Source organism: Scyliorhinus torazame, chromosome 22 (genome assembly GCF_047496885.1).
Source record: "Scyliorhinus torazame isolate Kashiwa2021f chromosome 22, sScyTor2.1, whole genome shotgun sequence".
Classification (NCBI taxonomy): domain Eukaryota; kingdom Metazoa; phylum Chordata; class Chondrichthyes; order Carcharhiniformes; family Scyliorhinidae; genus Scyliorhinus; species Scyliorhinus torazame.
This window is the reverse complement of record NC_092728.1, coordinates 94,689,982-94,717,859: the sequence shown is the minus strand read 5'-3', so window position 1 is coordinate 94,717,859 and position 27,878 is coordinate 94,689,982. Positions and strand designations below refer to the sequence as shown.

The following is a 27,878-nucleotide window of genomic DNA, read 5'->3' as shown; positions in this document are numbered from 1 at the left end:
CTGAGGGGAGGAAGGTTGATGATGCTGCAGTGCCACCCCCGGCCGCAGGGGGTCGCTGGCCGCAGCGGAAGTAAACCACCTCCCGGCATGCAGCTGCCGGCCCCCCCCCCGGAAGTAGATGATGGCGCGGTGCCCGGATGGCGGTATGAGTGTCCGGCTCAGCGCTGACATGATCAAACATTATGAAGCGCTGGATTTCCAGTTCTGCGACGAGGTCGGGAAGTACGAGAAGCTGGCGAAGATCGGGCAGGGCACATTCGGGTGAGGTTTTTGGGGGCCCCCGGGAAGGGGGAGGATGGATGGGACACGGGGGGAGGGGTTGATGGATGGGGCACTGGGGGGGTGGGACACGGGGGGGGGAGGGGTTGATGGATGGGGCACTGGAGGGAGGGGTGGGGTGGGACACGGGGGGAGGGGGGTGGGTGGGACACGGGGGGAGGGGGGTGGGTGGGACACGGGGGGAGGGGGGTGGGTGGGACACGGGGGGAGGGGGGTGGGTGGGACACGGGGGGAGGGGGGTGGGTGGGACACGGGGGGAGGGGGGTGGGTGGGACACGGGGGGAGGGGGGTGGGTGGGACACGGGGGGAGGGGGGTGGGTGGGACACGGTGGGACACGGGGGGAGGGGGGTGGGACACGGGGGGAGGGGGTGGGACACGGGGGGAGGGGGTGGGACACGGGGGGAGGGGTGGGACACGGGGGGAGGGGTGGGACACGGGGGGGAGGGGTGGGACACGGGGGGAGGGGTGGGTGGGTGGGGCACTGGGGTGTGTGTGGTGGATGGGACACGGGGGGGAGAGGGGGGGGATGGGGTGATGGGATGGATGGGGCATGGGGGGGACAGGGGAGGGTTGGGATGGAATGGGCACTGGGGTGGGGGTGGATGGATGGGCCAGAGATGGGAGTGGGGGAATGTTTGCGTACTGGGATTGTGGTTGGGGTCTGGGAAAGTTCACACATCCTGTACAGGACCTGCCCGTGTCTGAAACTTGCATTTCTTGACATCTCCTATGGCATCGGGGCATCCCAATGTGCTTTATGGCCAATAAATTGTGTGATGTGACACCCCCCCCCCCCCCCCCCCCCCCCCCCCCGGCCATCGATACAGGTTGTGTATGTCAGTCTATTTGATCCACTCCAATCCCTCTTTCTTGAAACCTGGATCTTTGCCAAAGTATTTTCCCCAAATATCTCTTTAATGTGTTTCTGTCAAATTTTGTTTGAAATTAATCCTCTTAAGTGCCTTGGGATACTTGCCATGTGACAGGTGGAATACAACAAAAGTACACACTGTGTTTGGTGGATGGAATATGATGTGGGAAGGTGTGAGGTTGTCAAATTTAGAAAAGTAGGATATTATTTGAATGGAAAGAGACTTCAGAATTCTGCAGCACCGAGGGATCTGGATTGTCTTGTCATAGAATCCCTACAGTGCAGAAGGAGGCCATTCAGCCCATTGAGTCTGCACTGACCCTCCAAGGGGACGTCCAGTTACAGTGACTGGGGTTTCTTTTCTTTGGTAGTTTGGTGATTACTCTTCACCTCCAGTCACCCGCAGCCCAGAACTTGTTGAACAGGTCGATGAGCTCTGTTGTGTAAGTGATCTTGTCGCTTTCAAAAGCTCTGCTGCTATACCATCCTTCCGAGGTTATTTGTTCTTCTTGATGGCTCAGTGCTGTCATTGAACTTAAATGTAGGGTTGGGCTGGTTGAAAATCTCCCAAACGTGTTCCACCCACCCCGCCACTGCTCCTTCGGCATCAGCATTTTATCGTCCTTGCCCTTGATTGGTCCACTGGTGTCGCTTCATGTACCAGTTAGTTCCTGTACAATCTTGGAGTAGCCTCAGTTTGTTGCTGCTTGTGCCTCCCTGACTTTTATTTCTATCCATCCTCGTTTATCTCTTCTGCAATTCTTCCTCATGGCTTTGTCCAATCTTCCTGCCTTTGTTCAATGTTCTTTTCCTGGTTCTCCTTACTCTTCATCATCAGACAACTTCTGCCATTTCTGTTGAGCATGCTTGCTGACCCATGGGGCCTGATTGTACTTATCATTCTGTGCCAGTTGCCATCGAGCTTGGCACTGAGGTCACCGTTCAGTAGCTTGCTATCATAGCTGGGTGCCTCGTCCAGTTTGTCCTGCAGTTGGTGGTAGAGTTCATCTTTCGCCTCCTCTGTGTCTGCCTCAGTTGGTGTGAAATCATGCCATACAGTGACTTTGGTGTGCCTGGTGTGGAATCTGGCAGTGATGACATGATGGCTACTGGCTTCCACCTCACTAACACTTGGGTCAGTGATCCATCTTTCTTTGTTGGCTCCTCCTCTGCCCGATGCATTCTGTTTTGAAGGTTTCCCACTGTTCCTCGGTGGTGCCTGACTTCATTAATATTTTAAATCTTGGAGAGGGCCGGCCAGGAATGTGATATGTCTGTATCCTTGTCCTTCACTTTCTCCGTTGCAAATGACCGTCGTAACTTCATGGTTGTTGCCTTCAGCTTCAGATGGATTCCACTTGCCTAACACAAGGAGGTCCGATCCTACAGGAGCATCTCAATACCTGCAGGCATCTTGTCGGGAAGTCTTACATATATAGGACTGATGCATATATAGTCGATCTCGTCAGGGTGTTATCAGCGAGAGACCTCCATGTCATTCTGCCTACCTCAAACCTGAAAGGGATAAACCTGGGTGGCGCAGTGGCTAGCACCTGGAATGTCCGAACACACCTGGGGTGGGAAGATGTCCCAGGTGTTGGGAGAAATGAGAACCACCCGACTTCGATACCTTCGGCATCAGTGAGATGCCGTGGGCAGACCAAGAATGAATCAGCATTGAGAGCCTGACAATCCCGGACGGCAGGCAGTGTATCCTCTGCCCTGGGATACAGAGGAGAGAGGATACACTGGGATACGGACGGCAGGCAAGAAGGACATCACACCAATGGAGTTGACCTCGGATTCAGCAGATGCTCAGCACAAGTGTTAGTGAGGTGGAAGCCAGTAGCTATCACCTCCAGATTACACACAGGACACAGGTTGGTGCAAGTTTATGCACCAACTGAGGCAGATAGAGAGGAGGTGAAAGATAAATTCTACCACCAGCAGCAGGACAAACTGGTTGAGGCACCCAGCTATGATATTAAGCTACTGATTCGTGACCTCCGTGCTAAGCTCAATGGCAAGAACTGAACAGTAGCTCGAGCCCCATGGGTCAACAAGTGCGCTCAACGGAAATGGCGAGCGCCTGCTGCTGCAGCAAACATTTAAAGAAATGATTCACAATTTTCAACAAAAATATGTTCCGGACTTTCGGTTGCGGCGATGCGGAGCTAAGCCGCACGTTTCGGCAGCTCCCGTGACAATGGACTTTTGGGCTCTCCAGAAGAGCCCCAACGGAGCTTTTTTTTAATCCATCCCGTGTGGGAAGGTGCAGTAAGGTCCCCCCTTACAATATATGGCAGAAATTAGCGGTGGAACGACGAGGACAAGAGGCCCTGGGGTAGAGACCAAAACTAGGAGAAAAAAGCAAGATGGCGGAGAGCGAGCAGCGTGGGGGCCAGACCAGCAGGAGTTCCTCAAGCGATGTGTGGAGGAGCTGAAAAAGGAGGTGCTGGCGCCAATGCTGTTGGCGATCAAGGGGCTGAAGGAGACCCAGGCAGTGGAGCTTTGTGAGGTGAATGATAAAGTGAATACCAACGAGGACGAGATCCTGGGCCTGGTGATAAAAATGGAGGCGCACGAGGCGGTGCACAGGAGGTGGGCCGAGAGAATTGAGGTCCTGGAGAACAGGTCGAGGAGGAAGAACCCCCGGATTCTGGGTCTTCCCGAAGGAGTGGAGGGAGCTGATGCCGGGGTGTACGTGAGTACGATGCTCCATTTGCTGATGGGTGTGGAGGCCTCTCCGAGCCTACTGGAGCTGGAAGGGGCCCACCGGGTCCTGGTGAGGAGACCCAAGGCCGATGAGCCACCAAGGGCGATAGTGGCGAGGTTCCATCGCTTCGCGGACAAAGAAAGTGTGCTGAGATGGGCCAAGAAGGTGCAGAGCAGTAGATGGGAGGACGCGGTGATCCGAGTCTACCAGGATTGGAGTGCGGAGGTGGCAAGGAGGAGAGCTGGCTTCAACCGGGCCAAGGCGGTGCTGCATAAAAAAAGAGTCGGGTTCGGCATGCTGCAGCCTGCGCGACTGTGGGTCACTTATCAGGACCGACACCATTATTTTGAAACGCAAGAAGAGGCTTGGACCTTTATTCAGATGGGAAAACTGGACTCGAACTGAGGGGATGCGGTTGTATATGGGGTTGTAAATATGGGTGAAGAATATTTCATGGGTGGGATGGGGGTGTCGGTAGAGTTCTGGTTTAAATTCCTAAAATTCCTTTTTTCTTTTCGGTAGATGAGATGATGATGGGGAATGTGGGCGTCGGTGCTGGAGGGAGGTGAGATTCGTGGATGAGGGAATTGGGATAAGGGCCGCAACAGGAGCTGCGCCACAGGGGGCGGGTCTGGTTCGGGAAAGCGCGGGTAGGCGGGGGAAGCCAGGGTCAGCAGAAGTCAGCTGACTCACGGAAGTAATATGGGGTTGCTGCTGCACTGTCCAAGGGGGAACTGAAAATGGAAGAGGTGGTCGGGACGGGGGTTCCCCGCCTGGGGGACTGGAGGGTGCGGGAGGCACCAGATGAGGGACTACTCGGGGAGAGACAAAGTCTCCAGACAGAGTTCGACCTGTTGACCACAGGGAAGGCAGAGGCACAGGGGGCGATATATGAACATGGGGAGAAGGCGAGTCGGATGCTGGCACATCAGCTCTGTAAGAGGATGGCAGCGAGGGAAATAGGCGGAATCAAAGATGGCAGGGGAACTACGGTGCGGGGAATGTGAATGAGGCTTTTAAGGCCTTTTACGAGGAGCTGTATAGGTCCCAGCCCCCAGGGGGAAAAGAGGGGATGTGGCGATTCTTGGACCAATTGAGGTTCCCGAGGGTGGAGGAGCAGGAGGTGGCTGGTTTGGGGGCGCCAATTGGGGTGGAGGAGCTGGTTAAAGGACTGGGGAGCATGCAGGCAGGGAAGGCGCCGGGGCCAGATGGGTTCCCGGTGGAGTTTTATAGGAAGTATGTAGACCTGTTAGCCCCGTTGCTGGTAAGGACCTTCAATGAGGGGGGGGGGGGGGGGGGGGGGGACCCTGCCCCCGACAATGTCGGAGGCGACGATCTCTTTGATCTTGAAGCGGGAGAAGGACCCACTGCATTGTGTGTCGTATAGACCGATCTCGCTCCTTAACGTAGATGCTAAGTTGCTGGCAAAAATGTTGCCCATGAGGATTGAGGACTGTGTCCCGGGGGTGATTCACGAGGACCAGACGGGATTCGTAAAGGGTAGGCAGTTAAACACTAATGTGCGAAGGCTCCTAAATGTGATAATGCTGCCATCGGTGGAGGGAGAAGCGGAGATAGTGACAGCCATGGACGCAGAGAAGGCTTTTGATCGGGTAGAGTGGGAGTATCTCTGGGAAGTGTTGAGGAGGTTCGGGGGAGGGTTCATTAGTTGGGTTAAGCTCCTGTATAAAGCCCCGGTGGCGAGTGTGGTCACGAACCGGTGGTATTTCTGGCTATATCGAGGGACGAGGCAGGGGTCTGAGCAGATTCTTTGGGGTGGAGGACAGATGTGGGAGGTGCTCAGGAAGTCCGGCGAACCATGTCCATATGTTTTGGTCATGCCCGGCACTCTGGTTCTGGAGGGGAGTTGCGGGAACAGTATCTCAGGTGGTGAAAGTCCGGATCAAGCCAAGCTGGGGGCTAGCACTATTTGGAGTAATGGACGAGCCGGGAGTGCAGGAGGCGAAAGAGGCCGGCATTCTAGTAGCCCGGCGAAGGATCTTGCTAATGTGGAAGGAGGCGAAGCCCCCCAGCGTGGAGGCCTGGATAAATGATATGGCTGGGTTTATTAAGTTGGAAAGGATAAAGTTTGCCTTGAGCGGGTCTGCGCAGGAGTTCTACAGGCGGTGGCAACCGTTCCTAGACCATCTCGCGGAGCGTTAGATGAAGGTCGGACAGCAGCAGCCTAGGGGGGATATCGTTCGTGGGGGGGGGGAGGGGAGGGGGGTTCCTTGGGGGGGCATTTGAGCAAGAAAACACATGAATGATCCGGAAACTGACATGTACGGGAAGAATCCAATGTACAAAGTTCTGTATCATATTGACTTGCCATGTTTATGTCCTGCCACGCGAGTTCTCATTCTTTTCTTTGTTAGGGGAGGGGGGGGGAGTTTTGTTTGTAAGGTGGAAAATAGTGTTGAAAAATTATCCATAAAAATATATTTAAAAAAAAAAAAAGAAAATATGTTCCATTAAAATCTAAAACAGTGAGAAATATCCATCTGCGGCTTACTGGGAAGTTAGGGATGGTATACAATTAAAAGCAGCTTATAAAGTTGTAAAGGATAAGAGTGTTTTAGAAACTAGCAACGGGCTACCAAAAAAGTTGATGAGGGATGAAGCCGAATGAGAGTAAATAAGCCAGGAACATTGAAGCAGATTGTAAGTGTTTACAAGAATATAGAAAGGCAATTCAGCAGGGGTGAATAAGGCGTTTAGGGATGTCTACAGTAGGCAGTATAGGTTGGAACCCCCCTACTAGGTCGGAGGGGATGAGGCACTTCTTCTTGGAGGGGCTGAATTTCCCAAAGGTGGAGGGGGAGCTGGTAGAAGGACTGGGGGCCCCGAAGGGATAGTGGAGGGTCTGAAAGCCATGCAATCGGGTAGAGCCCCGGGGCCGGATGGCTACCCAGTGGCGTTTTATAAAAAGTTCTCCAGGATATTGGGGCCGGTGTTGATGAGGATGTTCAATGAGGCAAGGGAAAGAGGGGTGCTGCCCCCGACGATGTCACAGGCCACGGTTTCGCTCATTCTGAAGCGGGACAGGAACCTGGAGTTGTGTGGGTCCTACAGGCCGATATCCCTGTTGAATGTGGATGCTAAATTGCTGGCCAAAATGTTGTCCTCCAGGATTGAGAATTGTGTTCCGGACGTTATTGGGTAGGACCAGGCGAGGTTTGTTAAGGGTAGGCAGTTGGTGGCCAATGTAAGAAGGTTGTTAAACGTGAGCCTGATGCCCCCGGAAGGTAGGGAGGTGGAGGTAGTGATCCCAATGGATGCAGAAAAGGCTTTTGATGGGGTAGAATGGGATTATCTGTAGGAGGTACTGGGACGATTTGGAATTGGGCGGGGCATTATTGACTGGGTCAGGTTGCTGTATCAGGCTCCCGTGGGGGGTGGAGCACAGAGTCTCGCTCTGTGCAGACAACCTGCTTCTGTATGTATCGGACCCAATAGAGGGGATGGAAGAAATCATGAGGATTCTAGAGGAATTTGGCCAGTTTTCGGGGTACAAGCTAAATATGGAGAAAAGTGAGATGTCCAGGTGAGGCAATTGGGGGAGCTGCCGTTTAGATTAGTAGGGGGAAGCTTTAGGTACCTTGGCATTCAAGTGGCGTGGGAATGGGACCGGCTGCATGAATTAAATCTGGCCCGGCTAGTAGACCAAATGAAGGACGATTTTCGGAGATGGGACGCACTTCCATTGTCACTGGCTGGGAGGGTGCAGACGGTGAAGATGATGGTCCTGCCGAGATTCCTGTTTGTATTTCAGTGTCTCCCCATCTTTATTCCGCGGTCCTTTTTTAAACGGGTCAACAAAGTGATCACTGGCTTTGCTTAGGCGGGCAAGACCCCGCGAGTAAGGAAGGTAATGGTTGAGCGGAGTCGGGAGAGGGCGGACTGCCAAATTTTAGTAACTATTACTGGGCGGCGAATAAAGCCATGATCAGGAAGTGGGTGGTGGGGGAGGGGTCGCCATGGGAGCGTATGGAGGTGGCTTCATGCAAGGGCACCAGTCTTGGGGCGTTGGTAACTGCGTCTCTGTCATTCCCGCCGGCATGGTACTCCACCAGCCACGTGGTGATGGCGGCTCTGAGAGCCTGGGGCAATGGAGGAGACATGTGGGAGCATCGGTCTGGTCCCCAATCTGTAATAATCACCGGTTTGCCCCGGGAAGTATGGATGGGGGGTTCCGGATATGGCGGAGAGCAGTGATTGAGAGGATGGGGGATATGTTTATAGAGGGGAGCTTTCCAAGTATGAGGGCGCAGGAGGAGAAGTTTGGGTTGGCGAGGAACAAATTCAGGTATCTGTAGGTGCGGGACTTCCTACATAAACAGGTGTTGCCCTTCTCGCTCCTACCGCTAAGGGGGATTCAGGACAGGGTAGTTTCCAGAGGGTGGGTAGGAGAAGCGCAAGTGGGAGGAGGAGCTGGGAGGAGAGATAGAGGATGGTCTATGAGCGGACGAGTTGAGTAGAGTCAACGCGTCCGCAACATGTGCGCGGCTCAGCCTGATACAATTCAAGGTTGATCATCGGGCTCACATGACAGTGGCCCGGATGAGCAGATTCTTTGGTGTAGAAGACAGGTGTGCAAAATGTGTGGGAGGACCAGTGAACCATGTCCATATGTTCTGGACGTATCCGAAGCTTGGGGGATTTTGGCAGGGGTTTGCAGATGTCATGTCCACGGTGTTAAAAACAAGGGTGGCGCTGAGTCCAGAGGTGGCGATCTTCGGGGTGTCGGAAGACCCGGGAACCCAGGAGGAGAAAGAGGCCTTTGCTTCCCTGGTAGCCTGGAGACGGATACTATTAGCTTGGAGGGACTCAAAGCCCCCGAAGTCGGAGACCTGGCTATCGGACATGGCTAGCTTTCTCTGTTTGGAGAAAATCAAGTTCGCCTTGCGAGAGTCACTGTTGGGGTTCACCTGAAGGTGGCAACCGTTTGTCAACTCCTTCGTGGAAAATTAATCGTCAGCAGAAGGGGGTGGGGGTTAGTTTTGCTTAGAGTTGGGGGTTAATAAAGGTGGGACCTGTAAGGAAGGGAGACGGCTTTTGCACTATGTTTATGGTTGCATGTATATTGTTTATTTTAATACCTCAATAAAATGTTTATTAAAAATAAAGAATATAGAAAGGCCAGGAACATAAGAATTAGGAGCAATTCAACCCTTCGAGCCTTCTTCGCCATTCAAGACTGAGGTCGCGTTTAGCTTGAGTTGGTCCCTCAAGAGAAAGAAAGAAGATACATTATGGGCAATGAGGAAAGGGCAGGGCACAGTGGAAGGCACAGATTGCATAGCAGGAATGGAGGATAACCATGGCGTTACATTCGGTAATCAGCAAGCTCAGATTGAATCTCTCCTTTGCGGGTGGACATTGATAAACATTGTGAAACTTCGCGGAATGCTACCAAAGGCATTGTATGATTGAGTGAAGAAGAGCAGGAATGGGGTGGAAGAGAACATTTCATTTGCTGCAATGCTTGCTGCTCTTAGCAGTTTTACAGTGAAGTTCTGCATAATTGATTTCAAGACCTACAAGTATACGGAAGTATTGACTCTTCGAATCACTGCATTGCAAAATTATAACTGTTCTGACCCGTTTTTCTTCCTTTGGAATGCATGCTGTATTTGTTCTGGGAGAATTTGTTAGTCACTGGAACTTTTGGACTGAAGGTGCTGTGATTGTTTTCACAGGGAGGTTTTTAAAGCACGTCATCGACAGACGGGGAAGAAAGTGGCTCTGAAGAAAGTCCTGATGGAAAATGAAAAGGAAGGGGTATGTAGGGTTACGTTCGCCTGGATATTAAAGTTAATATTTCCTCCTCTGAAGACCTGATGGTGGGTTGTGTGACATCTGCGTATGCAAATTACACTGATTTAAAGGAACAGTGGGCTATGGCTCGTGTTTCTTCACAACTGTGGGCACTGACCTCCCTTGCTACCTCACATAGGTCAGAGTCTGGGTTTTCTGCAGCGAGTCACTTTCCACCTGATTCCCTGTAAATTACCTTCAAGGCGCAAGACTAGAACGTGATGGAATTCTCCCCACCTGCCTGGATGAGTGCAGCTTCAACAACACTCCTGAAACCCAACACCAGCCAGGGTACAGCAGCCTAATTGATCGGCACTCCATCGACCACCTTAAACATTCGCCGCTTCCGCTACCAGTGTATTGTGGCTGCCGTGCATTCCATCTATGCGGTGCATTACTGCAACCAGCCATGGCTTCTTCAGTCCTGGCTCCCAAACCTGCGATCCCTGCCGCCTAGAAGGGCTGTAGATGCATGGGATTACCACCACCTGCGCAATCCCTTCCTTGTTACATATGGCCTGACTTGGAAATATGTCGCCATTCCTTCATCCCTTCCTAGCAGAACAGCCTACGCCACATTGACTACAGTGGTTCAGGAAGGCGGCTCACAAACACCTTCTCGGGCATTTGGGGGTGTCAATAAATGCCTTACCAGTGACGCCCATTTACCATTAACTAATATTAAAAACAAAAGAATCTGGCATTTTTCTTGCCAGTAGCCTTTTAGCCAAGAGTAGACATTCCAAGCCTTGACCTGCTGGAGAGTTGTATCAAGCTTGGCTCCCTTTCCAAACCTCTCTAATGGACTTCGTGCCAGGCATTGGGCTCCGTCTGGACCAGTACAGCACCAGGCAGTCCTTCTACATTCTGCTGCAGGAATTTTTATTCTGATCGGATGTCCTTCTGTTTATTTGTGATGCGTGAACTATTTTCCTGTGAATTTTCTCACTGTAATGTAGTGGCACCCGATCCCTCCTCTGTGTTGCCGTTGATCAGTACGGTGAAATGGAAACATTTTCCTCATGCACAAATCTGTTTTTCTGTTTCTGGTTGTAAATTAATATTTTGCTCAGTAATAATTGTGTTGGGTCTGATAAGATATGGAAGTGTTTACACACATGATTGTAATGCTTTTTTAAAAATCAAATCTTTCTGGTAGTTTCCCATCACAGCCCTGAGAGAGATAAAAATCCTACAACTGCTGAAGCACGAAAACGTGGTGAATCTCATTGAGATCTGCCGCACTAAAGGTGAGCTCATTTCAAGCTGCAATTCAGTCAGCCAATTATGTCTTTGGTGGGTTCCTGCCTTTATGGCATTGCCAGTCAATACCCTGGTTTTCCTGTTGCAGTTGGCTGATACTTGTCGGCAGCAGATAGCAGTTAATATGCAGGTTTCATGGAATATATTCACATCATGCAAACGCCCTGGGCAGGGGCACGGTCAATTCCAGCCCCCCTTTACCTGGAGTTGCAATACAATTGAATTAGCCAGTAGTTCTTCGAAAAATACCCAAATTATTTGGCCCTTGGATGTCCAATAATTACAGTCACCAGGTTTGTAAATTTAAACACAGTTACTTTTTATTTATAACAACTATAATGAAATATGCAGTAAATACAACTGGTTAACAATGATCTAATTCGTAATCCCCCCCAGTTTAACTCTATATAATATATACACACATGCCAAACAAACACGGGGGGGGAAGAAGAGGGGAAAATAATAAAGATAAGATACTTTGTTTCAGATGGTTGATTCTAGCACACTTCCTTTCAAACTAGCCTTTCAGGTCGATTTCTGCTTTCCAGTCTGTAATGGTTTTCACTGTAGATTCATTTAGGCCTCTGCAGTTTCAGAAATACAGCAGCTTTTCTGGAGAAAACACGAGGGAGAGTGGGTCCTTTCCCCTGAGGTCCAGACTCACGACTGTGCTTTCCTTGCATCTCTGGAAATGGTCCCACTCAGGCAGGATCCAATCACCACCTGTTACTGGGCAGAATATGTCATTTTGGCCAATTCATTTGCCGCCAGCCAACTAGTCAAATCAAGTCCCTTCCCAGCACTCGGTTGCCACAAAATCTGAGTTTTGTTGCTCGAAGACTAGCACCATATACTATGTTGCAACTTTTTAAACTCCTCATTCTCCCTGCCGCTTGACCTAAAGATACATGTCCATTAAGCATCCATGGATCGAAAATGATAACGGCAAAAAATAAAAAAAGGGGAAGTCGGAATCATCAGGAAGGACTCTTACAACTACCAGTCATATGTCCAGGCACATCCTGTCCATACAACTCAAAGACCCGTGTAATGTGTTCACCTGGTGCGACCATGCGTTGGTGAGGGAAGTATCATAACTTTTCTCCCGTCAAGTTTTCTTTAACAACACAGAGCTCAGGACCTGGATTCGATCCCGGCCCCGGGTCACTGTCCGTGTGGAGTTTGCATATTCTCCCCATGTCTGTGTGGGTCTCACCCCCACAACCCAAAGATGTACATAGTAGGTGCATTGGCTACACTAAATTGCTCCTTAATTGAAAAAAATTGGGTACTGTAAGTTCTTAAAAGAAAAAAGAAGTTTGCTTTAACAAAAGAGCAACTCCTTTCCCAGTTCTACTGAACATGCTTCAGTTACAGCAAGCACGAATGTTAACCTTCTTTATATTTTTTATGTATATGTGTATATAAGAACCAGGCGCCTTACTGGCTTGGGAAGAGGTCCCAACCTGCGACCTGAACTAACGGCAAAGTTACAGAGGTTTCAGTTTTCGCCCAAACTGGAATTGCTTCATCTGTCGGCTCCTTGGTTGTCACTGTCTTGCTTCGGGCCTACCAAATGAAAGTGGGTGCTTGTACCTGGAATCGTGATGGTTAAAAGGTGACAGTGATGTATATTTCTGCTTAATTCCTTCAGCCACGCAGTATAACCGCTACAAGGGCAGCATCTACCTGGTATTTGACTTCTGTGAGCATGACCTTGCTGGACTGCTCAGCAACGCCAACGTGAAGTTCACATTGGCAGAAATCAAGAAGGTGATGCAGATGTTACTGAACGGGCTCTACTACATTCATCGGAACAAGGTGAAATGGAGTGACCTCGGTTGGTTTGGCTTTTGCTGGTTTAGAGTGTTTTGTGTATAGTTAAGCCCAGAGTCTTGGTCATAACTACATGCAGTGCTAAATACGTTATGCTGTTTAATATATTTGTACTTAAAAAGGAATTGGTGTCCTGGTAAAGGGGGATTATTTCGATAGCAAGGCAGTTTAAGGTTATTGGAGCGAGGCAGAATGTGGGGTTGAGGCCGTGATCAGATCAGCCATGATCTTATTGAATGGCGGAGCAGGCTCGAGGGGCCGAATGGCCTACTAGTACGGATGTAACACACCATAAAGGTTTTGGGTAAGTGCGGCTAAATTGTCTAAAGCATTACTCAGCCTCATTGAGCTGCGAAGGGCTCAGAGTTTCAAATGTGAGCCTCCGGGCGAGCTGCAAAGGAATTTCTGCCGAGGATCCTGTCCTTGGAGAAATAAATACTTATGCAAACTACTCCGACACCATTTGCTTTATGCTGATTCTTGCATTTTTTTCCCCCCCTCCAGATCTTGCATCGAGATATGAAAGCAGCTAACGTCCTTATCACTCGGGATGGTGTGCTGAAACTGGCTGACTTTGGCCTAGCTCGAGCATTTAGCCTGGCCAAGAATAGCCAACCGAACCGCTATACCAACAGGGTTGTGACACTGTGGTACCGTCCACCGGAGCTCCTGCTAGGTGGGTTACCACAAACTCTACCGTACGTGACCAGCTAGGCCTCTGGGCTCATGGGTAAATATTTGAGGGATATGGTATGCAATATTGCTGTGGAACCTCACACCTCCTAGGTTCCCTTCTTCTCACAACCTATAGGTTTTGAAAACGAAACTTTGGTGTCACCTAATCATTACAACTGATCGTAACTTGTCATCAAATCATTTCAATCTTGGTGGACATTTGCTTTTTCCTCTTGGGTTCTGAATAGATAAAATAATGTGCGTCTCCCCAGCTCAAATTACTGCATAAAGCAGCACTATCATCATTAAAGTTTAGCAAACCTTTTTTAGAAGTAAATACGATAACAATAATTGTGTTGAAACATGCTCTTGTGTTACTTGTGTAATGTGGCCCCATGACCTGTGGCTTGTCCCCCTGTTCAACACACGGTTGAGCAATGTTCCAGGAAAGGCTGTTTAGAATCAGTCTCCGACGTTGTGTATTTTAAAGGGCGTAAATGTTTGGCAGTATGCTGAATCTTTAGGGCTTATGTGGTCTCCATGAAAGGAGCAAATACTGATTGTGAACCAGAAGTTGATGATGTGCACATTGTGGCTAAGCTGCTTGCATGTAGAACATAGAACATACAGTGCAGAAGGAGGCCATTCGGCCCATCGAGTCTGCACCGACCCACTTAAGCCCTCACTTCCACCCTATCCCCGTAACCCAATAACCCCTCCTAATAACCTGTCTTTTCTCTATAGTTTTCTTTCTTGCAGGGTTGACTCTGCTGGGCCACAGTGCTGGAGGGTGGTTTCTCACTGCCTGGAAAAAGGGTACAGTAAAAAGTCTTGCAACACCAGGTTAAAGTCCAACAGGTTTGTCTCGAATCACTAGCTTTCAGATCACTGCTCCTTCCTCGGGTGAGGAAGGAGCAGTGCTCTGAAAGCTAGTGATTCGAAACAAACCTGTTGGACTTTAACCTGGTGTTGTAAGACTTCTTACTGTGCTCACCCCAGTCCAACGCCGGCACCTCCACATTATGGAAAAAGGGTGGTGGAGCTAGACACCTTCATTGCATTTAAAACGTACTTGGTTATGTCTATGAAGTGCTGTAACCCACACGACCACGGAGCAAGAACTAGAAAGTGGGATTGGGTTGGATAATACTTTTCTCTGGTTGGTGTGTAGTTGGTGATTACTTTCTGTTGCCAGGCCAAGGAGAAGCATTAAACCACTGTGGATTTTACGTTAGCTGACCTGTCATTACCCACTTGAATTACTCCTCTTTTTTGTGAATGTTTGATGTAGGTTTGTAATTCTCCAGTTCGGTGCCATAGTATTTATGGAGGCCTGGAATAAACCTTCTATTGTTCCACTCGTATCATCTTGTCATTCTCTGGACGTTCCACACCTGATCCGTGACATATCGCCCTTACAGCTTCTGCGCAGCACATTCTTGGCCAACGTTTATGTTGCTGAGAAATGAGAGCTGCTATCAAAGCTTCTAATCTTGTACTCATCAGGTTAACTCACAAGAAGTTACCAACAGGGTCAACCATGCATGAGAGGAGAATGCTGATTGGTTGGCAATTGGGCTCTGGTTGGTAGAGGTATTGCCATGGCGAATGCAGCACGGAACAGATAATTGTCCAAAATAAAAACAGAAAATTCTGGAAAAATTCAGCACGTCTGGCATCATCTGTGGAGAAAGAAACAGTTAATGTTTTGAGTCCATATAACTCGTATGGACTCAAAATATTAACTGTTCCTCTTGTTGCTGCCCTCTGCTGGTGGCAACTGACAAAACAGACCAATTCATTCTCGCAGCAGCTTAATGAAATGAAAATCGCTTATTGTCACAAGTAGGCTTCAAATGAAGTTACTGTGAAAAGCCCCTAGTCGCCACATTCCGGCGCCTGTTCGGGGAGGCTGATACGGGAATTGAACCGTGCTGCTGGCCTGCCTTGGTCTGCTTTCAAAGTCAGCGATTTAGCCCTGTGCTAAACAGCATTTATTTCACTCACGACTTGAGTTATGTGTTTTATTTAAACAGTTACATAAGTTTCAAGACTCCCAACTTGAACTAAAAAATACTATCCGGTAAAAAAACACTTGGCCAGGATCGCTCTGGAGAGTGTATGCTGTGACCTTCCAAACTCGGGGTCTTGCGAATATTGATCCCAGGGTTATTCCGGAAGTCCCTGCTATTTTATAAGGTTTTTGGTTCTTAGTTCAATTAAACTTTCCGGCGGCCCACAGGCCTAATTTCTCCTTGGGAGACCCTTGCTCTCGCTATTCCAAAACAACATTGTCAGCAAAATGTCCAGTTGCAAGTCGCCGTTCTATTTGGTCCCATGGAATTCATTCTGCAGAGCGCTGCAGTTTTTCACAGACAAATCTGTTTGCCTCTTTGACCATCATGCCCCATGACACAATGTTAGCCGTTGACCTCTTTGACCATCATGCCTCACGGCACAATGTTAGCCATTTTTCCTACTCGGCACTCTCTCCACAGATGCTGCCAGACCAGCTGTGTTTATCCAGCATTTTCTGTATTTATTTCAGATTTACAGCATCCGCAGTATTTTGCTTTTAGTTAATTGCCCACCTTTGTTCAATTCAATCCGAACAGGAAGGCTCTGGTTGGTCATGGAATTGCCCTGAGGAATGAACCAGGGAATGACTTCCCTCATCTTTTGTTTTGTTGATAAAGGCATAAAGAATGGACGTGTTCCTCCTGTCTGCAAAGGACAGGGCTAGAATGAATTTGAACAAAGTCGAGCAGGTAACCATTTCAAGCTGCATTCGCCATGGCAATGCCTCCACCAGTCCACTTTCCAACCGAGACAGCGAGAGCCTTTTTCCTCGGATGGTGATGTCTCGCACGAGGAGACAGCTTTAAATTGAGGGGAGATAGATATAAGACAGATGTCAGAGGTAGGTTCTTTACTTAGAGTAGTAAGGACGTGGAATGCCCTGCCTGCAACAGTAGTGGACTCGCCAACACTAAGGGCATTCAAATGGTCATTGGATAGACATATGGACGATAAGGGAATAGTGTAGATGGGCTTTAGAGTGGTTTCACAGGTCGGCGCAACATCGAGGGCCGAAGGGCCTGTACTGCGCTGTAATGTTCTATGTTCTATAAGCAGCACTCTCTTTCGTGCCGTGTTAATTATTGTTCCCTTGTTGCTTTTGGTATTTCTCAAGAGCTATCCTGATATGTGCAAGATGTGAAGCTTAGCGTGTCTCTCTCTTCAGCAATTCTCCAAGTCCTGTACTATGAATCCTTCGTGTTATTGATCTGCTTGGTTGCCTTTGCTGTGTTGCAGTACCACATGATGTGCTTTTAAGTCTCATGGACTGGGTGAACCTGAGACGTCCCTCCCACCCTAACCTGTGCTCTGAAATAATCTTAACCAGCGGGGTAGTGGTGGAAGCATATAGTTGGTATGCATGCCCCAGTCAAAGGAAGGGATAACTTGTGTCCAGGTGGTAGCTATTTAATAATTATGGGAAGTGAACATGTGTTTGTGTTGGATGAGGACAGAATTGGGCTGGGGTGTGATATCCATGTGGTTGATTGATCTGATGGTATTCATTGTGTGGGCTTGCATGTGAGGGCTATCGCCAGGGTGGGATAAGCAGGCTACCCGTGCCCTGGGGATCTAACCTCAGCATCTTTGAGTAGAGAGTAGTGGACTGGGAAGTTGCGCTTTGCTTCATGATTAGTAATATTATTTGTTTACCTTTGCAAACCCCCCCCCCCCAACACAGGTGAGCGAGATTATGGACCACCCATAGATTTGTGGGGAGCTGGGTGCATCATGGCTGAAATGTGGACTCGGAGTCCTATAATGCAGGGTAACACAGAACAACATCAGTTAACCCTGATCAGTCAACTCTGTGGCTCCATCACAGCAGAGGTAAGGCCATCTCGTTCTGTGTCGACACGCAAATAGTGGTGTTTCATTTTTTTCCCCAAGCATTAAGAATACTGGTTGCAAAATCATACATTTCACATCTGCTTATGGAATGAGCAAGGAATGCTGACTGTATAATTGCACCCCTCGAGGTTAAATTCAGTAGTAAGTTTTCAGATGTGCAGATGGATGTAACTGTAAATGTATTGAGTGTCCACGTGCACAGTGCTGTGAACCTTTGCTTCTATTGCAAAAACTTGCATTTTGTGCATTTAACGCAGGACAATGTCCCATAGCTGCAGGGAAATTGCAAAGATGCAATTGTTTATGTTTTTGGGGCTTTTGTAGCTCTCGTGGTTGGGGTGGAAACCGGATTCAAGAGTGCCATGTATGAAGTTGTGAGAAAGACTGGATTGGAAGGTGGTATCCTGTTCAAGAAGAGCCAGCAGGGGCTTGTAAAAGTCAGGTGGTCATTCACCAAGCTAATTGAGTTTTTTTGATGAAGTAACAGAGATGGTTAATTGAGGTAATGTGGTAGACGTTGTCCATATAGATTTGAAGAAAGTGCTTGACCAGGTACTGCAACAAAGGCTAATTGACAAAACTGAGGCTTATAGAATAGCCCAAGACTGCAGGAAACTACAAAAGCTCGTGAATGTAGCCCAGTCCATCACGTAAACCAGCCTCCCATCCATTGACTCTATCTATAATTCCCGCTGCCTCAGAAAGGCAGCCAGCATACTTAAGGACCCCGCGCACCTCGGACATACACTCTTCCACCTTCTTCCATCAGGAAAAAGATACCAAAGTTTCAGGCCACGTACCAACCGACTCAAGAACAGCTTCTTCCCTACTGCCATCAGACTTTTGAATGGACCTACCTCGTACTAAATTGATCTTTTCTCTACACCTTGCTATAACTGTAACATTATATTCTGCAGTCTCTCCTTCCTTCCCTATGTACGATATGCATTGTTTGTACAGCATGCGAGAAACCATACTTTTCACTGTAAACTAATACATGTGACAATAATAAATCAAATCAAATAACAAATCAAATCCGCGTCCAATTGGATAAAAAAATTGGCTTACGGGCAGAAAGTAGCGCATCGTGGTAGATGGTTGTTTTTGCGATTGGAGGATGATAGGCAGTGGTGTTGGGGGTCAGTGCTCGAACCACTGCTTTTGGTTCTGCTACGTACTACTGACTTGGACACAACGATACCAAACTTGGAGGAGTGGCAGACAATGAGGATGATACAAATTGTCTGCAATAGAACATAGGCTGACAGAATGGGCAGACAAGTGGCAGATGGAATTTAAAACAGGGAAGTGTGCAGTGATGCATTTTGGCAAAAGGGATAGAAGGAGGTAATACAGACATAATGGCACAATTCTTTTTTTAAAAATATGTTTATTAAGAATTTTTCAACAAAATGTTCAACCATACAAACCCCCCCCCCCCATAACAAAAGAAAAGAAAAGTTGCATAGCAAGACATAAACATATCAAATCAACATAATACAGAACTTTGTACATTGAATTCCTCCCGCACATATCAACTTTCCTGAACATTTGTGTATTTTCTTGCTCAAGTGCCCCCAGGAAACCCCCCCCCCCTCCCTTCCCCCCGGAAAGAGATGCTCCCCCCCGGGTTGCTGCTGCTGCTGACCAAACTTCATCTAACGCTCCGCAAGATAGTTTAGGAACGGTTGCCACCGCCAGGAGAACCCCTGCACAGACCCTCTCTAGGCAACCTTTATCCTCTCCATCTTGATGAACCCTGCCATGTCATTTATCCAGGATTCCACACTCGGGGGGGCTTCGCATCTTTCCACACTAACAAGATCCTTCGCAGGGCAAGGCCAGAATGCCGGCCTCTTTCGCCTCCTGAACTCCCGGCTCGTCCGCCACTCCAAATAGTGCTAGCCCCCAACTTGGCTTGACCTGAACTTTCACCACCTTAGATATAGTTCTCGCAACACCCCTCCAGAACCCATCCAGTGCCGGGCACGACCAGAACATATGGCCATGGTTCGCCGGGCTTTCTGAGCACCTCCCACATCTGTCCTCCACCCCAAGGAACCTACACAGCCTCGCCCCTGTCATATGCGCTCTGTGAATAACCTTAAACTGTATCAGGCTAAGCCTGGCACATGAGGAAGAGGAATTAACCCTACTCAGGGCATCAGCCCACAGACCCTCTTCAATCTCCTCCCCCAGCTCCTCCTCCCATTTACCCTTCAGCTCCTCTACCAAAGCCTCCCCCTCTTCCTTCATCTCCTGGTATATCGCCGACACCTTGCCCTCTCCGACCCATACACCCGAAATCACCCTGTCTTGAATCCCCTGTGCTGGGAGCAACGGAAATTCCCTCACCTGTCGCCTCACAAACGCCCTCACTTGCATGTACCTGAAGGCATTTCCCGGGGGTAGCCTAAACTTCTCCTCCAGCGCCCCTAGGCTCGCAAATGTCCCATCAATGAACAGGTCTCCCATTCTTCTAATCCCTGCCCGATGCCAGCTCTGGAACCCCCCCCGTCCATCCTTCCTGGGACAAACCGATGGTTACCCCTGAGGCTCCCATCGCACCCCTGTGTCGTCTCCACTGGCCCAGATCTTTAGCGTTGCCGCCACCACCGGACTCGTGGTGTACCTTGTCGGCGAGAGCGGCAGCAGTGCCGTCACCAGCGCCCCCAGGCTCGTTCCTTTGCAGGACGCCATCTCCATCTCCAACCTCTTCCATGCCGCCCCCTCTCCCTCCATCACCCACTTACGGATCATCGCCACATTGGCTGCCCAGTAGTAGCCACCCAGATTCGGCAACGCCAGCCCTCCTCTATCTCTACTGCGCTCCAGGAACCCCCTCCTTACCCTCGGGGTCTTATTCGCCCACACAAAACCCATAATGCTCCTGCCTACCCTCTTAAAAAAGGCCTTGGTGATCACAATTGGAAGGCACTGGAATACAAGAAGAAACCTCTGGAGGACCACCATTTTAATCGACTGTACTCTGCCCGCTAGCGAGAGTGGCAACATGTCCCATCGCTTGAAGTCGTCCTCCATCTGCTCCACCAGCCGTGTCAAATTAAGTTTGTGCAGGGCCCCCCAGCTCCTAGCCACCTGGATCCCCAAGTACCGAAAGCTCCTTTCCGCCCTCCTCAACGGTAGGTCGTCTATCCCTCTTCCCTGGTCCCCTGGATGCACCACGAAGAGCTCACTTTTCCCTACATTGAGCTTATAGCCTGAAAAGTCCCCAAACTCCCTTAGAATCTGCATGACCTCCACCATCCCCTCCACTGGATCCGCCACATACAGCAACAGGTCATCTGCATACAGCGACACTCCCCCTCGGACCACCCCCCTCCATTTCCTGGACTCCCTTAATGCCATGGCCAAAGGTTCAATTGCTAATGCAAACAGGGGGGACAGGGGGCACCCCTGCCTCGTCCCTCGATACAGCCGAAAATACTCCGACCTCCGCCGATTCATAACCACACTCGCCACCGGGGCTCTATATAGGAGCTTAACCCAGCTAATAAACCCTCCCCCGAACCCAAACCTCCGCAACACTTCCCAGAGATACTCCCACTCTACTCGGTCAAAGGCCTTCTCCGCGTCCATAGCTGCCACTATCTCCGCCTCTCCCTCCACCGATGGCATCATAATCACGTTTAGGAGCCTCCGCACATTGGTGTTTAGCTGCCTGCACTTTACAAATCCCGTCTGGTCCTCGTGAATCACCCCCGGGGCACAGTCTTCGATCCTCATGGCCAGCACTTTTGCCAGCAACTTAGCATCCACGTTGAGGAGCGAGATCGGTCTGTAAGACCCACATTGCAGTGGGTCCTTATCCCGCTTCAGGATCAAAGAGATCATCACCTCCGACATTGTCGGTGGCAGGGTCCCCCCCCCCTCCCTTGCCTCGTTGAAAGTCCTCCCCAGCAACGGGGCTAACAGGTCTACGTACTTCCTATAGAACTCAACCGGTAACCCATCCGGTCCCGGGGCCTTCCCTGCCTGCATGCTCCCCAGTGCTCTAATCAGCTCCTCCAACCCAATTGGCTCCACCAAACCAGCCACCTCCTGCTCCTCCACCCTCTGGAACCTCGGTTGGTCCAAGAATCGTCGCATCCCCTCTTCTCCCGCTGGGGGCTGGGATCTGTACAGCTCCTCATAGAAGGCCTTGAATGCCTCATTTACTTTCACCGCACCCCGCACCGTAGTTCCCCTTCCATCCTTGACTCCACCTATCTCCCTCGCTGCCATCCTCTTACGGAGCTGATGTGCCAGCATCCGGCTCGCATTCTCCCCATACTCTTATGTCGCCCCCTGTGCCTTCCTCCACTGTGCCTCTGCCTTCCCTGTGGTCAACAGGTCGGACTCTGTCTGGAGACTTCGTCTCTCCCTGAGTAGTCCCTCTTCAGGGGCCTCTGCATATCTCCTGTCCACTCTTAAAATCTCCCCCACTAGCCTCTCCCTTTCCCTGCCCTCTCTCTTCTCCCTGATAGCCCTGATGGAAATAAACTCTCCCCTGACCACCGCCTTCAGCGCCTCCCATACTACTCCCACCTGCACCTCCCCGTTGCCGTTGGCCTCTAAATACCTTTCAATGCACCCCGCACCCTCCCGCACACCTCATCTGCCAGTAGTCCCACATCCAAACGCCACAACGGGCGTTGGTCCCTCTCCTCTCCCAACTCTAGTTCCACCCAGTGCGGGGCGTGGTCTGAAATGGCTATGGCCGAATACTCCATTCCCTCCACTTTCGGGATCAATGCCCTGCCCAGAACATAAAAATCTATCCGGGAGTAGGCTTTGTGTACGTGGGAGAAAAAAGAAAATTCTCTGGCCAAAGGCCTGGCAAATCTCCACGGATCCACTCCCCCCATCTGGTCCATAAACCCCCTAAGCACCTTGGCCGCAGCCGGCCTCTTTCTGGTCCTAGATCTGGAGCGATCCAGTGCTGGGTCCAACACTGTGTTGAAATCCCCACCCATTATCAAGCTTCCTACCTCCAGGTCCGGAATATGCCCCAACATACGCTTCATGAATCCAGCATCGTCCCAGTTCGGGACATATACATTTACCAATACCACCCACGTCCCCTGCAACCTACCGTTCACCATCATGTATCGACCTCCATTGTCCGCTACTATGTTCTTGGCCTCAAATGACGCCCGCTTCCCCACCAGTATTGCCACCCCTCTATTCTTCGCATCCAGCCCCAAATGGAATACCTGTCCTACCCATCCCTTTCTTAACCTGACCTGATCTGCCACCTTCAGATGTGTCTCCTGAAGCATGACCCCCGACCACCACTTCCATTTTCAGTTCCCCCTCGGCCAATGCAGCAACAACCCAATCCCCCCCCCCCACACGATCCAGATCCAGCTCTTTTGCTCCCCCCATAATACTTCTGTAAGTCAGCTGACCCCGGCTTCCCCTGCCTTCCCGTTGCCCCCCCTGGTGTGGAAATCCCTCCTCCTCCTTGCGCTCCTCCATCCCCCCCCTCCCGCCCTTCCCTAACGCGGGAAAAAGCCCGCGCTTTCCTGAGCCAGCCCCGCCCCCTGTGGCGCAGCTCCTGTTGCGACCTTATCCCAATTCCCCCATCCCCGGGTCTCACCTCCCTCCAGCACCGGCGCCCACATTCCTCACAGTCTCCCCATCAAAACTCTTCCCCCATCCCCATCCGTGAAACGTTCTTTACCCATATTTACAACCCTGTATACAGTCAACATCTTCCCCACAACCACAGACCCTCAGTTTGAGTCCAATTTTTCCGTTTGGATAAAGGTCCAAGCCTCTTCTGGCGTTTCAAAATAGTGGTGTCGATCCTGATACGTGACCCACAGTCGCGCTGGCTGCAGCATTCCGAATCTCACCCTCTTTCTATGCAGCACCGCGTTGGCCCGGTTGAAGCCAGCTGTCCTCTTTGCCACCTCCGCGCTCCAGTCCTGGTAGACTCGGATCACCGCATTCTCCCATCTACTGCTCCACTCTTTCTTGGCCCATCTCAGGACCCTCTCTCTGTCCGCAAAACGATGGAACCTCGCCACTATCGCCCTTGGTGGCTCACCAGCCTTGGGTCTCCTCGCCAGGACCTGGTGAGCCCCTTCTAGCTCCAGGGGGCTCGGAGAGGCCTCCGCACCCATTAGCGAATGGAGCATCGTGCTCACATACGCCCCGGCATCGGCCCCCTCCACCCCTTCAGGGAGACCCAGAATCCGGAGATTCTTCTCCTCGACCTGTTCTCCAGGACCTCGAATCTCTCGGCCCACCTCTTGTGCAGCGCCTCGTGCGCCTCCAACTTCACCGCCAGGCCCAAGATCTCGTCCTCGTTGGTTTTGTCCCTCGCCTCTCGGAGCTCTACTGCCTGGGCCTTCTGGGTCTCCTTCAGCCCCTCGATAGCCGTCAGCATTGGTGCCAGCACCTTTTTAAGCTCCTCCACGCAGCGCCTGAGAAACTCCTGCTGGACCGGCCCCAATGCTGCTCAATCTCCGCCATCTTGTTTTTTCCCCCTCGTTTCTGCCGCAGCTCCAAAGCCGCCACTTCCCCCGCTCCACTTCTGGTCCCCTCCATGCACGACGGAAGGGGGACCTTGCTCTCACCTTCCCACATGGGAATCGGTCAAAACATTTCCGTTGGGGCTCCTCTGGAGAGCCCAAAAGTCCGTTCTAGCAGGAGCCGCCGAAATGTGCGGCTTAGCTCCGCATCGCCGCAACCGGAAGTTGTAATGGCACAGTTCTAAGGAGTGCAGCAACAGAGGGACCTAGGGGTGCATGTTCTTGGACAGTCCCGAAGATAACTTTCTTGTATCATAGAATCCCTACAGTGCAGAAGGAGGCCATTCGGCCCATCGAGTGTGTATCGACCCTTTGAACGAGCATCCTACCTAGACCCAATTCCCCCTGAAACTCCACCCTAAGGGGCAATTCAGCCTGGCCAATCCACCTACCCTACACATCTGGGGGACGGGGGGAAACCCACGCAGACACGGGGAGGACGCGCAGACAGTGACCCGAGATCATAATCTAAACCAGGTCCCTGGCGCTGTGAGACAGCAGAGCTAACCAGTGTGCCGCCAGGGCCTTTGGTCCTAGGTGACTAAAGGTCCAATGCTGGATGTGCACACTCTACCACAGGTAGGGCAGGTAGTGTTTGATGAGGCGGGTGGGTGGGTAGCGTGCTTGAATTTTAGCACGCTCCTTTTGTTTGCGCTTGGCCTCCACCTGGGCCTGTCGGAAACATTCAAAACAGTTGGTACCTTCGCAGATGCTTCTCCGCTTCGGGTAGCCTTGAGCATCCCACAAATTGGTGGGATGTTGCATTTTCCCGGGGAGGCTTTGAGGACGTCCCTGAAACGTGTTCTCATTCCTCCTGGCAACCGGTGCGTGACGATGCTCGGAGTAGAGAGCTAGCTTTGGGAATCTTGTGTCAGGTCTGCGGACAATGTGGTCCACGTGCATTGATTTTTGAAGGCTTATTAAAAAAACTGGCAGAGGAGAAAATGTTTTTGGACAATGAGTAATTTGAGACATAACCACGTGGTGAGTGCATTGAAAATGAGATAATCACAGGGAAAATAACTCGTCTTGTACATAAAATTGAGCAGTTGCTTCCTGTTTTAATCCCAACATTTTCAAGTTGTGTGTTGTTCCACATTTTATAACATTGGCCGGAAGTCTCCGGCTGCTGCGTTTCACTTTTCCCCCTGGCAGCGCACTGCCGCCCACGGGTTTCCCGGCAGCGTGGGGTGGTTACACTGGGAAATTCCATTGCCAAGCAGCAGGAAGATAGAACCCTGTCGACAGCGAAAGGTGTGCTTCCGAGAAACACGCGGCTGGGCAACCGGAAAATCCAACCATTGGTGTTCTGGGAATTTCATAGAACATTACAGTGCAGAAAGAGGCCATTTGGCCCATCCAGTCTGCACCGACCCACTTACGCCCTCACTTCCACCTTATCCCCGTACCCCAATAACCTTGCCTAACCTTTTTGGACACTGAGGGCAATTTAGCATGGCCAATCCATCTAACCTGTACATCTTTGGACTGTGGGAGGAAACCGGAGCACCCGGAGGAATCCCACGCAGGCACGTGGAGAACGTGCAGACTCCACACGGACAGTGACCCAGAGCCGGGATCGAACCTGGGGCCTCGGCGCCGTGAGGCAGCAATGCTAACCACTGTGCCACCGTGCTGCCCTTCTCATGAGTTCGCCCATTTCTCTACAAACGTAGCAAGCCTGTAGCTGTATTTCTGATTCTACATTCTTTCATAAGATACCGGTGCCGTATTGACAAAAGCAAATCTTGTATTTTAGTGAAAATAAAACTTTGCTTGGTTTCAGGTTTGGCCTAATGTTGAAAAGTATGAACTGTACCAAAAACTGGAATTGCCCAAAGGTCAGAAGCGAAAGGTCAAGGACCGGCTGAAGGCTTATGTGAAAGACCCTTACGCGCTGGACCTGATTGACAAGCTGCTTGTCCTTGACCCCGCCCAGAGGATTGACAGTGATGATGCGCTGAACCACGATTTCTTCTGGACTGACCCCATGCCTTCCGACTTGAAAAATATGCTCTCGACGCACAACCAGTCAATGTTTGAGTACTTGGCTCCTCCCAGGAGGCGAGCTAGTCACATGCCTCAACAGTCAACCACTCAGAACAAGAATCCCGCTGCCGCCAACCAGACCGAGTTTGATCGCGTGTTCTGAATGTGTTTGAGGAGGCTAATGAATCCAAGAGACAGGTTTTATTTTTACCATGGTGCCATATTCAAGGTCTTATGATTGAAAAATATTGAGCGGTCTACGCATTAATTATGCCCATTATTGATCAGACGTTGATACCTTGGCAGAGGTGCTTCGTCGGGAATCAAAAGCCGAACTGAGGGTCCAGAAGTGACATTGAGGTTCTATTGGGTTAATCTTTGGTTAATTTTAGTTTTCCCCTCCACCCCCCCCCCCCCCCCCCCCCCCCCCCCTTCGAGGATGCTGTGGTTTTGAGCATCAGTTTAGAATTGTGGTACAGTCCTTTGGTCAGAGTCTGCAGTCGTTTCATCAATTGGCTGTTTGCTGAATTATCTTCCATGTTAGTACCTTGGGCAATATGGGTGGCTCAGTGCAATGGGGCAGCAGTGGAGGGTTAGGGAATGGGTTTATTCCCTGATCTCCACGGATTGAGTGGCCTGTCTCTTGAGACCTGATGCTGCTACACAGGAAATGGGGGGGGGAAAGTCCCAACAGTAGACTGTGACTAGCTTGCCCCTCGTACTGGTCATGAGACACTCTGAGACCTTGGGGAAGGCAGATGGGGAAGATTATGATTTATATTCATTTAACTTTACTGTGGATCAGACACTCGGATCTTTGAATGCTAAGACAGTGGCTTTTTAAAGATGCATGTCAAACAATAAATTGTTGGAAACTTCACTCATAAATACTTACCAGGTTGAAGCCCCGCTGCATTATTCACCAGTGAGAGCATCTTGATGGGGTCATGATTCCCTCAAACCAAAAAGAGCCAGAAATTTGCAACTCTTCAATGGATTGATAACTATCAACGGGGTTGTGCCACACATTTGATGAGGGTTTTAAAAAATATATATATATTTTTAATTAAAGTGCGTTTCTCACTGGGCAGCTGATATTTCCGACAGGTTTGTAGTTACTGCCATTTTGTGATCCATTCCATTTGTGTTGATGGGATTTCTGATTTCTTGGTCTAATGTTGCCTTGTGTCTGATAGTCCGTCCACCAATCTACCTGTAGCTGGATTAAGGTGAATTCAGCAGATTGAGTTTATTCCTACAAGTTGTCAGTTTAATTTCAGTCTCAATGTTTTTAAAAGTGTGGTCTCTTTTCACCCCCCCCCCCCCCCCCCCCCCCCCCCCCCACCCCACCCCCCCCTCCAAGTTGACGCAGCGATGACCCTTGTCTGGGTCATGTGATCAGAAGGCTGTCCACTTCCCCCTTTATGTGAGTGCACCAGTTAGCAGATGGTTCTTTTTGTCTCCTGGCCAAAAGTATTGCACGCTCTAGACTTGGGGGAAGATCTTATTTATGTAAATACAAAACTGCTTTTGAATTGGTGCATTTGGAGGCCAATGATGTTGGCCAACCTGTTTTTAGCAAACAGAAATCTTGCTTAAAACTTCCTTTATTGTAATTTAATTAATTATCCAGCCTTTCATCAATGTCAGGAGATCACATTCGCCCCTGGCAGTATAAAATATTTCTTTGTTATCATTGGTACTGCAGGTATTTTGCCTCTGGGTCTACTTTGCATTGTAATGCTGGAATATCAGTTAAAATTCAGTCCTTAGGGGGCTTAGGACACAGTTAATGTGCAATTCTTCAGTATAAGCAATTTTGATGAAAGGATTCTGTTACATTGTGCAGTGCAAGATTAGTGCATATGCAAAACATTTAGCATTTTGTCATAAAGTATATCAGTGTTGAATATGAATTCTACCTTGTTCCAGATTTTTAAATAAACTGTTGTTAAACAA

At 50.1% G+C, this 27,878-nt stretch overlaps 1 protein-coding gene across 1 annotated transcript; it reads left to right on the top strand.

Annotated features, from left to right (window-relative positions):
- The first annotated feature begins 106 nt into the window (after positions 1 to 106).
- Positions 107 to 27,878, top strand: cdk9 (cyclin-dependent kinase 9 (CDC2-related kinase)). The gene is made up of 7 exons (XM_072488644.1): positions 107 to 261; positions 9,567 to 9,648; positions 10,844 to 10,934; positions 12,602 to 12,768; positions 13,288 to 13,459; positions 17,219 to 17,367; positions 25,717 to 27,878. Exons 1-7 carry the CDS (start codon positions 119 to 121, stop codon positions 26,080 to 26,082), a joined length of 1,170 nt encoding a protein of 389 aa, XP_072344745.1. The 5' UTR covers positions 107 to 118; the 3' UTR covers positions 26,083 to 27,878.

Coding starts and splice junctions, on each gene's coding strand:
- cdk9 (XM_072488644.1), top strand. CDS start 119: ATGATGGCGCGGTGCCCGGATGGCGGTATGAGTGTCCGGCTCAGCGCT. Junction 13,460..17,218: donor TCCACCGGAGCTCCTGCTAG/GTGGGTTACCAC, acceptor CCCCCAACACAG/GTGAGCGAGATTATGGACCA. Junction 17,368..25,716: donor GTGGCTCCATCACAGCAGAG/GTAAGGCCATCT, acceptor GCTTGGTTTCAG/GTTTGGCCTAATGTTGAAAA.